This window comes from Tyto alba, unplaced genomic scaffold (genome assembly GCF_018691265.1).
Source record: "Tyto alba isolate M040663 unplaced genomic scaffold, T.alba_DEE_v4.0 Super-Scaffold_42, whole genome shotgun sequence".
Lineage (NCBI taxonomy): Eukaryota > Metazoa > Chordata > Aves > Strigiformes > Tytonidae > Tyto > Tyto alba.
Window position 1 is genome coordinate 14,347,508 of NW_024881318.1, and position 12,511 is coordinate 14,360,018.

General features: G+C 39.9%; 1 protein-coding gene across 16 annotated transcripts in view; it reads left to right on the forward strand.

Annotated features, from left to right (window-relative positions):
• UNC13B (unc-13 homolog B) overlaps positions 1-12,511 on the forward strand; it is a 216,109-nt gene that overhangs the window by 55,612 nt on the left and 147,986 nt on the right. For 9 of the 16 annotated variants that reach the window (XM_042804534.1, XM_042804537.1, XM_042804538.1 and 6 more), the window contains exons 8-10: positions 2,931-2,966; positions 9,320-9,542; positions 11,921-12,046. In XM_042804534.1, the coding sequence (XP_042660468.1) occupies positions 2,931-2,966; positions 9,320-9,542; positions 11,921-12,046 (385 nt within the window). The remainder of the gene's footprint in view (positions 1-2,930; positions 2,967-9,319; positions 9,543-11,920; positions 12,047-12,511) is intronic. The other 7 variants (XM_042804542.1, XM_042804550.1, XM_042804546.1 and 4 more) reach the window with 3 other exon arrangements.

The following is a 12,511-nucleotide window of genomic DNA, read 5'->3' on the forward strand; positions in this document are numbered from 1 at the left end:
AGGTAGACAGGTGAGTAGCTGGCTCAGGAATATCACTGTCAGTTTGAGGACTCTTGTGTAGGGGAGGTGGTAATGTTTCTTACAAGGACAGACCTTGTATCTGCAAGGCTTGTTTTTAGTACTTGGTGGTTTTCTCCTTGTAGTTTGAAACTGCGAGTAGTGTTGGGCCAACATACTGCATATTGTTTTTGGAAATTTATAGTATTTTCTGATATTGCTTCCCCAGTTGCTTTTGGATGTTGCATGTGCATTCATCTGTGAATAATGACATGGGCTCAGTTAGCAGGTAGTCTGAGTGGAATAATGTTGTGCTGCTGCAGAGTTTTCCCAGATCTTTAATAGTAATCCAGGCTGCAAATGCCTGAATGTTGGCTTCCTTTGCCTCATACTGTTTACCAGAGATAGGAACCTTATGGTGGAAGGAGGTGCTGAGGTTGCTATCCCATCTGTTAGTGGCTTGAGATTTTTCAGAAATGAGATACGTGGAAGCTATTGTTTGACTTATTAATAGGAAATTGTCTTTTCTTTAATGTCAACTATTACAGCAAATTAGAGCTCAGTGCAGAGTTCTGTCAACTTTTTGCTTTTCTTCCTCAGCCCTCTCCCTATGTTCCTCTCTGATGGTCCTGCTCCCACTGCCTCTTGTTTCCATACCCTTTCTTCTGGTTGACTCCCCTTCTTATCTCTCTTTGCTGTATGTGTTTTACTTCTGTTTGCTTTGTGAGCTTGGTTGTTTTCTTCTTTCTTCTCTCCTTTTCCCCTGGAAAACACTGAGGCCTCTGTCAAAGCTGATCATTAGACGCTCTGTGGATTTTTATAAAAAACAAGCCTGAGATAATAGCCCTGTGGTCAGGGTCATGTAAACAGTGGCTGGTGGATCCTGTAAGGCTTCTGATGCATCTGGATTCGTCTTCATCTTGCCAGCACAGGTGGCTCAGATTCATTGTCCAAGTTGTGGGTTGTCACTCTTGCTGCTGTGGACCAGAGAAGCAGCATTTGTCATGTCTCACGCTGTCATCTGCTGGTGCTCGACTCTGGACTTCAGTCTTTCTCACTTGTTAAATTCTGTAAACAAGAAAAAAGTTGTTATTCCTGTAGACAGGAGAGTAGTAACCCTTTTATGCTTCATGGACACAGCATATTTTCAGCATTGTACCAGTTTAATAAGTGATTCTTTCTAAATCAACATAGTAAAAAATATCATTGAATTTGTTCCATGCACATACTTGGTCAGAGCTGCTTGTTTTTAATAACCAAAACAAACATATACGTGTTACTTTTTTTCTCCTCTTACTACTCCCATAGGAGTTAGAAGGGAATGACCCACCTTTGAAGCTTTACTAGTTAATACAAGTGCCACTTAAACTTCAGCTATGGCTTTGCCTGTGTAAAACACCACACGTGCGTGCAAGAGCCTAGAGTCCATGGACCCTGAAGAGATGTATCTGAGGAACTGAATTGCTTTGTAAACTTTTTGTGTTTGAGAAGACAGCACCAACCTGGTTGTAGCTCTGATGCACTATTATTTCCCAGGTGGGGAGAGAGGGTTAGACCCTGATTTGCTTTTTTTTTCCCCTTGGGATAGTCCACATCTGTGCCTATTTTTTCTTTTTCCTGTCCACCTTTCCTTCCCTATAGAATTGAAATGGTAATAAAGCCCCTCTGTAATACATGTGCATAGGGACTAAACCCTTTGGAAGCCAGGTTACTCACCAGGTCCAGTTATTGCTTATTTAAGTACTAGTCTGGTGGTGATTTTTTTTTTAAGGACAAAGGTATTTTTTTTTTCCAGAACTGTTTTTTGCAATTTTAGCTAAAAGCAAGAACTAGCCCATTCTAACTTCGTGAATCTCATTAATGAGGACAAGGAGAGGGATTTGTAGAATCCCCTGTGCTATCTCCCTCCTGGAAACGTGTGTCTGACCGGTAGCTAGAGATGAAGCTGGTAGCCAGGATAGAAAGCTCTTGCTTGTTTTCTGCCTGCATGTGAAGAATGTGTTTATTGCTTGCTGTACTTACTCATCAACACTTCTGTAAACTTCACTTTTTAAAGCATTTTTTGCACACTATCTTCTAGAAGTGGTGTTTCTGAAGCTTCTTCAGGAGTTGCAAGTTGTGTGCATGCTTCCAAGCTGCTTTGAGAGTTGCATGTAGTAGTTTGGTACCTCCATCATACTGAGTGTGACTCTGGGGTGACAACATGGATACTGATAAGTAATAACTTGGCTGTCTTACCAACTTGCAGTTTGGATTTATCAAGAATTTGTTGTCACCTTCAATTTTATCATGGACAGATTTGCTTACTATCATAAAATTAACTTGTGACTGTTTGCATCCCTGGGATGCCATGAGAGCTCTTAAGTTTTTTACCAGTGTGTATACCTATCTAAGAGAGTACTTTTCAATTAGCACTAGTTTACATGCACAAAGATAGTTTTTCACACTGTTATTACTGGTGTGGTTCTTTCTGGAAAGGGGGCAGAAGCGGAAACATGAAGCAACTTTTGCCACTTGACTGGCATAGTTTAGCCTAGAATCAGATACTGCTCTTAACTGGATTCTGATTTCTTGGACATTCTGTCTGTAATTCTGATAACATGTGTACTAAAATGTAACAGTGTGTAACTGCTCTTGCTAAGTAGTCTGTTGATAAGTATTTTGTCTACTTGTGTTAATGAATGCATGATTACTTAACAATTCCTAGAGTTTATAGTGACCTTCATCTCAGAGTGTCTTGTAAACAAACTGGACAGTGAAGAGTAAGCCCCAAAATAAATTTAATGTTGTATTTATAAAGAAAAAATTATCTTACCTTTTCAAGCTTGCAATCTGTAAAGCACTTTAAATACATTAAAAGTTTGCTTGAGGTTTGTTTTTCTAAGCTTTCTTTTTCCAATCCTATTCTTTGCTGTCATTTGTGTTACATGCAGGCAACTGGAGTTATTTCGGATGGGGAGAGCAGCTGAGTATGTAACAGTTTGATTTCTTGCAAGTTTTCTGATCCTATAGTGATACAGCATGCTCCAGTATGAGGAAAGTAGAAATATTCATGCATATAGAAAATCTCTTTCATTGTATTTTCTTCTACTTTCATCGAATCTTCATATTTGCATGGATGGCCATACATTTTTTTCACCATTTAGCTTTGTTTTGGCTGTGTTTTAAATGAGTTGCTTGTGCCTTTTACTGAAATTTGAGGATGAGGTGGCAGAGTGGGACTACAATTCTTTTCCTGTGAAGGTGATTCTGTCTTTTCACTTGTATACAAATTTTGTGTTCGTCTTCATACTCAAATAAACCCAAATCAGTGTTTGGAGTAACTGCAAAACACAAGGGAATCTGTAGTGATTGTTTTACAAAGATTCAAAGATATGCTGGAAGTGGTCATGGAAATTCCAAATACTACAAATAGGAGCTAATCTGAAATCAGAAATAGCTGGTGTACACCAATGTGACAGAAGTGTTGCAGGTATTGTAGCATATTCAAGCTCAGTGACAGTATCATGACAAAAGTGATAGAACTTTGTTTTAACTAGTGCTTACCATCCTTGGAAAGATGAAACTAAGATGCTGCAGCTGTCTGTGATCTGCAGAGCTAGTGCCTGCACCTGAAGACTGGTGTAATAACTTTTGCAGAGGCTGTGAGATTTTTGTTTATTTTTCCAGAAAATGTGCATGAAGAATCTTAACTTTATGGAAGTCCTACAGGTTCCACCAGGCAAGGGTTCTGCTCAAGATGCAGTGCATGGCTTCTATTGCCTGTTGGACCTGCAAAGGTTAATCCATCAGTCGTAAAATGAAGGTATCTCTTCCCTGTGTCAAAACCAAGAGCTAGGATGTTGCTGAGGAAAGCATGCAGAGAAAGATCCCTGTGACCGCAGCCAGCAGAGAGGAGATTCTGCCTGATTCTTTTCCATTTTTGACATAATGGAATTTGGAAATGACACTCTTACTACATCCAAGTAATTTAAGATTAACGTCCAGCTAATATTACACTGCTTTTCACTCATGAACCTGTTCTGCATTCTAGAAGTTTCACCAGTGACTTCCCAGTTTCTTCTCCCACAACATGTTTTGTCCTCCTTGTTTTCTCCTGTCTTTGATCAAACCATAAGTTCTTTAGGCATCAGCAGTGTTGACCAACTTCTTCATGCTGTCAATGTTGGATGTCTCATTTGTTTGGTGTTATTCTGAGGTGTGGTAGAATAACTGAGAATTAACTAAACTTTTGTATATTACTAAAGCAAAGATTAGTGTCCTAAATAGCTTTCTTTTATTCCCCAATTTTGTGTGTTTGGGAGGGAAGTGTGGTGCTTAGGCATTGGTCAGTCAGAGGTTTAGGAGGGTTGTGCAGAGGATATTTCTCCTGTTTACCTGGAGTGTTGGGGTGTGGTGTTTTAAAAGGTATTTGTATTAATGAAGCTCACTCCCTTCCTCCTTCTACTTCACCTTTCCTGTGCTGTCCTCTTTGAAATCATATTAGCATCCTTATAGGCATGTTTTAGCCAGTGTTGATAATGTTTCTAAGTGAACTCCATTAGCTTGACAATATAATGAAAAATATATTTCTAATTGTAACTTACAACAGCAAGTGAGAAGGAAGCAGCAGAAACAACATGTTGGTAGGTGGAAGAGTTTTTTGCTGGTGAGAGCTTCTTGCAAGAGGAGTGCTGTAGCCTAGAGCCTTGCTGGTTGGGCAGAGGGCTCTTTAGAAAAGGGACATCTTGTACTGCTGACCTGGTTTCATTTTCAGGAAAGGCATAGACTGAAAGAAGTAGGATAGATGTTCAAGGCAGTCTTTGCACTTCAGACTGTCAGTCCAGTTCTTGACTGTTGAGTGTTTCAGCCGCAGCAAGTATTTTCAAGTGGGAGAAACAAGGTTATGAAAGCTTCTAAAATAAAGACTGGATATTGCTAACTTGCTGTCTTAAAATTATGCAAATTGCTAATGGATTTTTAAATGGTGAGGGCAATGGGGTGGAATAATGACCTGCAAAGTTGCACTTAAATAATTTCTCAAAGCCTGTGAGCCATGGAGAGCTGTAGAAGAGCCTCAAAAAAATTCCCTTGTGTCTTTGAGATTTCCCCCCCATCCCCCCTTGCTACTTCAACAGTCCTCTTTAACCTAGTATGCATTTTGATTATAAGATTTCAGAATGTGTATGTGATTGTCAGAAGTGTCTGATGGTTTGGTAGACAATGGAGTATTGGGGTCTGAGACTTAAGGAGATAAGTTGTTGGCAGCTATCATGAAAAGCCATTTAAATGGATGAAGGGTGGGTTTGCAAAGGCTCTGGTGTGGAGCTGGCAGAGATCTCTTCTGGACTTGGGCTGGAAGTCCTTCCTTCAGTTAGTATACTTTCTTGAGCTGTTATAAAAATAGACAAAATCTGTGAAAAGCTTGGTGGTTTATTTTGGAGAAATAGTGTGGATTTGGGGATCCAGAACCTTACATTAACCCCCTTTTTCCTGTCTCCCTGACTGTGCTGCACTTACTGCTTTTGTCCAAGTTTTTGCTCAACTTTGTAGAGGATAACTGAATTTAGGGACTGGACCACAGCTCCCAGCAGCTGATGACACATCACTGCTAGAATAGCAGGAGCCAATTTCAACCTTTCGAGAGGAGCTACTGCTGTGCACTGGAACCTTAAAACAACAAAAACGTTTCTGAAAGTGCATTCATCCAGCCACCTGTAATAATTTTTCCTGTTAGCTTTCCTTTCTGTCCTGAAGCTTGATGTAAAGAAGGTTGCCAGAGGTTAAATGTGACTGGTAGAGCTGGCATGACAGGACTGTGCAAAGTGGTTTTGAGGTCAGTGTATTAAAAGCTGTATGTGTTCTGCCCTGTAGCAGTGAAATAACAACCTCCAGAGGCAGGAGTGGGGAGGAATAACAGGGTTTCCAGAAAGCAGTTTGTTTCAGAGAAGCTATCTCCTTCCTTGGTTTTCCCTACTCTTTGTAAAAATCCTGTTGTGTGATGTGAATGTCCAATGAGTTTTCTTCTTATGCTGCCTATATGCATGAATATTCAATTACTAAACATGAACAGCATGATTCTGCCAGGCCCCTTCGGCCTTACTCCCCACTTTTTACACAGTGAGTCCAGTGACAAAGAGACAGTTTTCAACCCTTGAGAGCTCTTTGGTATATATGAAATTTTTCAAACTGATAAAACAATTACCGACTCCTTATATTTATTGCTATGTATCTTGTTATGAATTAACTGATCTTCAGAGACTGAGGCTAAGCTACAGCTTTCCTTATGAAAGACTTGTTGTATCACCTGTTTGAAGAAGATGGTGCTTGAATTCATCACGCCATGTGTGTTGTGAAGGCTGTTTTGCTGAAACATGGGCTGTAATGCCTGATCTCTCCTTTTGAAGGGATGCTGCATCCCCTAAGCTGCTTCTGCAAGTTCTTGTCAGTCTCTTGCATAAAGAAAATTTGTCAGGTATGTTAATGAATGGGACCATCACCATGTGCAGGCATTTCGCATTATACTTTCTTGTGAAAGGTAATATGGTATAAGCCATCTATGAACCAGGTTTTGGTGCTGTTAATCAGGCTGAGCAATGTCTTTATTTGTGAACACTTCTGCTAAATAAAGTGAGATTGCTTATAGGGTAGGTGCAATTCAGAATGAACAAGAGTTTCTGGAGTTGGCCCTTATTTATGAGTCAGTTGAGGATTTCTGCCTGGCATTAACATCTACGGATGCCCGTAGGCGCATGGTGCATACATCAGAAAAAGCAATGTGTTCCCACCTCATCAATGTCTGTGATAGCTGGACCCTTGCATCCTTTAAACATGTCATGAGGGAGGCATTTTGTGTCATGACCTCTAAGAGACTCCCTCATGCTGAATACCAGTAAGAACTGGGTAAGTTCTGGTGCCACCTTTTATAAACATATATGCTGTAAATGTTTGATAAACATTTAAGCTAATCTGCTATTTTTAGGTGTTGCTTAGGGATACTGTGGTTCATATGGGAAATCTTCATTTGATAGTGCACAGGTGAGATGTGATGACTAGTTAACAAATCCAGTTTGTACTTCTGCAACAGTCTGATCAGGGAATTTGGAAATCTCTGAGCCTGTCAGCTGGGCAGAGTTGCTGACCTGGAGAAGCTGTGTCCTGCTTCCTGATAACCATAATTGTGTAAGTCTGTTCACACTCTGATATTAAGTTTAGCCCTGTAGTAGTGAGTTAGTGGATTCACTATTTTTTTGACCCAGGTAACTGTACTACTGAATTGTATTTGTTACACTGCTGTGGTGAGAAATTGTTTATCCCTAAAGCTGTTGGTCTGTGTCTTTTAGCAGATCTGGAATCTGTAACTCAGGTGGGCTGCCTTAAGCCCCTACAACTGCTTATGATTATGCAGCCACAGCTGGAAGAACTTTGTATCACAACAGTTATTTATGCTTTATCTTAAATGAGAGTTACATTTGATGGGAAGAAGAAATTAGTTGAGCAACAAAGCCAGGCATTAGGAAGCTCTTCGAAACAGTGTTTCTGTCCCAGTAAACCTAATTCTTGTGCAGTAAGATGGTAATGGCTCTAGTGTTGAGCAATGACATTGCTCGGCTGAGTAAGAGCTCATCTTTCTGAGGATGGTGTGTGCCTTGTGATCTACAAATAGATCAGCCCTTGCTCCACAGACTGTCAGTTTGCCCCTGCTCAGAGGGGTTTGGCACTTTGACATATCAAATAATTTTTGTGTAGCACATCTTGAGTGTTTATCGCAGTTCAGTGCTTGGGAGAAAACTGATGGATACTATGCTTTTAATAAAGCTGAGTAAAGCATTATGTGATTGTTATTCATTTTTGTTCAGTTGACTAGAGACTGACAAGAATTCTGCAGCATTTAATCTACTAAAAAGCAGGAGGTTTAACTCCATTTTCAGTGTGGACAATCAAATTGAATTGATTGTACTTAAGAGACTAGAGCTGGGCTTTTTTCAAGTGGTTTGTATTTTGCAGACATGTTTTCTGCTGAGGTTGTTTTCTACTCTTCCATCCACTTTAGGACACTGATATAGTCATACTCAGTTGGGAAGAAATTGTAAAGATCACTAAGAACAAATTTGACCTTGGATTAAAAAAATGGGTATTGAATTGGAGGTGTGGGAAGCGTCAGTGGAAGGAAAAGGTGTTCCCTGTTGCTAAATTCCATCTACTTTGAATTTCAGCAGTTAAATTCAGGTTTTTTTAATGATCTGGCATGAAAACAGCACTTTCACTTTGTTGGTCAGCCTCATGGTGAATGTAGGCTGTGCAGGACACACACCACTGAATACCTTACCAGAGGGGGCTTTAATTTGATTGTCCTTTTTAGACAGGTTTTTGGTGGTGGAGAGTGTCTATAATGGCTGATCCTTTTTTCCTTTGTTTCAGGCATGTTAATGGTGCACTCTATTGCCTTATGGTGTGTGTATTGCAGTTCAAGCTAGCAAAGACAGCCTTGCATCCTGCACAGCCAAACACAGCCATACATCAATATTGTATTACTGATATCTTTCCCCGCTATAACTCTGTGTTCTCTTTTTCTGAACGGTTAGCAAGCAAAAGTATTTCTGCAGGGAAAGGGGCTCAATGGAAAGAAGTTTTTACCCTTGTGAAGGTTATCATTAGTGCTGACTACTAAACTTAAGCTAATGTAGCAGTTTTTTCCCTATAAGAAGTAGTATAATTGTTTATAAGCAGAGCTGCTTTCCCAGTTCTGATTTTCCTACTGAGTGCTTTTCATTAGTTTCTCTTATCTTAAAGTAATACTTTTACCAAAAAAAAAAGAGGTACTAAAAGAAAAAAAAAATCCAGAATCCCAGAGTACTGGTTAAGTTAGCTGAGACAAAGAGATAGTATTACAGCTTAGAGGCTGAAAAGTTTCCAAGAAAGAGCTCCTTTCCACAAAGGAATGTTTTGGGTTTTTTTTCCACAACTTCTAAATGTTCATTTTGGCAGCAGCAAAGAACTTGAAATTTTGGGTATCGGGGTGGCTTGGTTTTTTGTTTTATTTTGTGGTTGGTTATTTGTTTTTTGTTTGTTTTAAAATAAAAATATCTTAATTTGCTTCTTAGGAATAAATAAAGAGAAATAAACTCCTATGATAGGAAGTGGAAAACAAGGGTATGGAGGTGATCACTGGAATTTCTTGATACGTACTTGAAAGAACTGGAGGTTATAAGCAGCTACCAGTTGGAGATACATCCATAGCAGAAATAGCATTTTTTTGTCATTCTTTAAAAGCTAAATGGGCTTCACTGTCCCAGCAAGGCAACTTGAGAGAGCTGTGCCCTTAACTGCTTTTGTTTCTTAGCCTTTGAAGATGCTGACAGTGCTGTGGATGATCGAGATAGTGACTATCGCAGTGAAACAAGTAACAGCATTCCTCCCCCGTTCCACACGACTGCGCAGCCCAATGCCTCTGTGCACCAGTTCACTGTACCGTCACGCCTGCAGCAGCAAGGGGTCTTGCGGGAATCCTGTGCTGACTCCCTACATAATTATGATCTGGATTATCAGAAGCATGTGGCTATCAGGTGGGTGCTGTCTTCTGGGTACCTCTTCTTTTCCCACTGATTTTTCCATAGCAGATGCTGAAGGTGCCATGATTGCAGAGGAGAGGAGCTAAAGGGCTCTGAAAGGTTTCTGTTAGGAAGGTGTTAAGTGTTTTGTTAACCCCGAGACTCTGCTGTGAACCAGGAAGAACCTGTAAGGCTATATGTTAAACTAGATCTGGCAGTTTAGTGAACTAGTTTTTAAAGACACACTGAACACTGAGGTAATTTATTTTTGGTTGTACTTTCACCTTACCTTTTGAAAGCCAGAGCACTGGGTAGTTGCTTGTTCTGGTATGAGTGCATGGGTGTGCCTCCCAAGCCAGTGAAACACACACTACCAGAGTTATCTTATTAGAAGGTACTTTTTTGAGCAGATTTATTTTCTGTTACAGATTAGGTCCTGTTCTGCTAGCTCTGCCAAAACAGCATATTCAGGAAGACAGTCTATAACTGATTAGGTGGTTGGGTTTTTTTCTGTTGTCAAGTAGCACCATTGAAGACTGTATTTTCTCTTTTGGTTTCCTTTCAGCTGTATGAAAGATTGTTTACTTGCTATAAATTAGCTTTTTGACCATATATCAGTACTTTCACAGCTGCTTTTATCTTCTTTAAGCATTACAGCATTACAGCATTAACTTACCAGGATCAATGGCTATGAACTAGACCTGGTTATGCTGGGAACTGTAGAAACTTTATAAAACTGCTGTTCCAAATAAAGGATGAATTAAATGTAAGGGTAAAGCAGAAGAACTTGGACAGTGCTGGTCAGTGGTAAGAGTGGGTGTGTAGAAGAGGCCGTGCTGCTGCTTCTGCCTTTAGTGTGGGAGGAAAGGGCAGTCACTTAAACACTGTTACAGTTAGAGGTGCAGGTTTTGATATACGTTATAATGGATTTGTTCTACTTTATTCCCCTTGATAAGAATGTTCTTGTTTCCTGAAGCCTGAACCTGAATTCATTTATCCTCATGGTTGTATGACTGTGGCTAAATTTTACTCTTTTTGCCTTATGGTCTTTAACAGTAAAAGCTGAAGTTTAATAGTAACTCAATGTTGTTGCCGTTATTGAGACTTAAGGGAACAGAGGCAAATGTTCCAACAAAAATGCTTTTACTGCTGTGTGACATGTCATTCTTAGTGCTCTTTTTCTAGCCCATGAAATATCTTTATATAAGCAAGTTATTCCCTTTCCCATGGTATTCTGTACTGCTGGTTGGCTGTGGTAAAATTGCTGAAGATCTTACTGAGAGTTAGGGATGATGACCTGAAGTTTTTTCTTTATGGAACAGCCAAGCTGAACAGTGGTATTGGGCCTCCAGTCTGGGGAAGCCAATAGTGGCTGGATGTTTTTGCAGTTATGTGATTTCTTGGTGTGGTGTTGATAATACAAGTAACCTTTCATGACTCACCTTGCTTGGAAGCAGAGGTGTGTGAACTGCTAACTATATCTAATGGATAAATGTATGTGTAAGACCTTCCAAAGAAGCACTTCTGGTTTGAATTGTTAAAGAATACCAAGATGGAATATGTATTCTTTTTCTGATATCCTGAAGGAATTGATATGAAAGGATCTGGACTGATAAAGTTTATTTAAAACTATGAGCTTTGTAGTCTGCTCTGGTCTAAAATTACTTTCACTCCAGGAAGGCAAGTCCTAGATAGTGATTGATTCCCTCTAAGCATTCCTGTTCCCATGTGCATTTTCCACATGCCTGGCAAGATTTTTTTTGCTACATATTTAGTCTTAAAACTCAGAAAATGCAAATAAGCTTTCCAAAGAAACTATGTGGGATTCTCTTTCTTACCAGAAAGGTATTTCTAACAAGAGCTGGCTGAAGAGAAGCACGTGGGTAGATCTTAAATATTTTCAAAACACAGTTGTAGCTGAGTATTGCTGTTTGACTTTTGCTCCTAGCAGCTCCAAGTGCCATGGACCAGGCAGCCACCTGATGAAATCAGTGCTCCTGGAGACTCTGGTTGGCGATCGCTATCTTGAATTGGGCAAGAAGTTGTCTATGCCAAAATGCTTCACCTGAAATTGGCTGTATTATCACCTTGGATTTTTTCTTACAGCATTTGAATTTGGCTGGGAAAGTTCTGATCCTCTTTATCAGCTGTTACACATGATTGTTCCTTTGATAGAAGTGTATGTATTTTATTTCCCCCTCTCCTAAGGATAACAAGCATTATTCTTATTTATGCTTGCAGTGTGTTTTGCTGCCAACAGCCAATTTGGTTTTGGAATAGCAGACATCTTCTCCTTGGGTTTTTTTAGAAACATTAACTTTTCATTGCAATGTTCACTTTGTGTAACCATGTGTCCTCCATGTCTCCCTGCTCTTGCTCTATTTACTTCCAAGGAGATATGATAGCATAGATTCTACTGTGAGTGGCCGAACTGACCTAGAGTCTACATCTGAGTCTAGCCAAATGACAAGCCGCCAGTGCTCGCTAGAGAGCAGGCGCTCTCTAGAACTGTCTGATAGGTGGGTTAACCTCTTTGCAGCCTGTGTGCTTATCTCCTTGCTGTTGCTGCTGTGAAGTGGTCTTGTGGTACATTTCAGCTGATACTCGCTGTTTGCCTTGGCTCTGTTTCAGATCTGTGGTAGTTTAATGCTGGGCTGATGTTGTAATCTTTTTCACCTCTAAGGTGTTGGACTTCTTGTCATTGCTTTATTTCTAGTAAAAGGAATGCTTTGTAGAATAGCAGGGGAAACACTTATGGGGGGTGAAGCTCAATTAGAAAAAAAAAAAAGTAATTTCCTTTACGCCTAAACTAGTCAATTGTTGGTTCAGCATTTACAGCTAATGGCTCTTCAGGCATTCATGTAGCTCCCATTGCTTTCAGCTGAGATTTGGAAGGGCTTGATCCAGTAACTACAGTGGCCTTGGGAGTCTTTTAAATTTCATTAGCTTTTTCAAGAAAACTATTTCAATTACCAGCTTAAAAT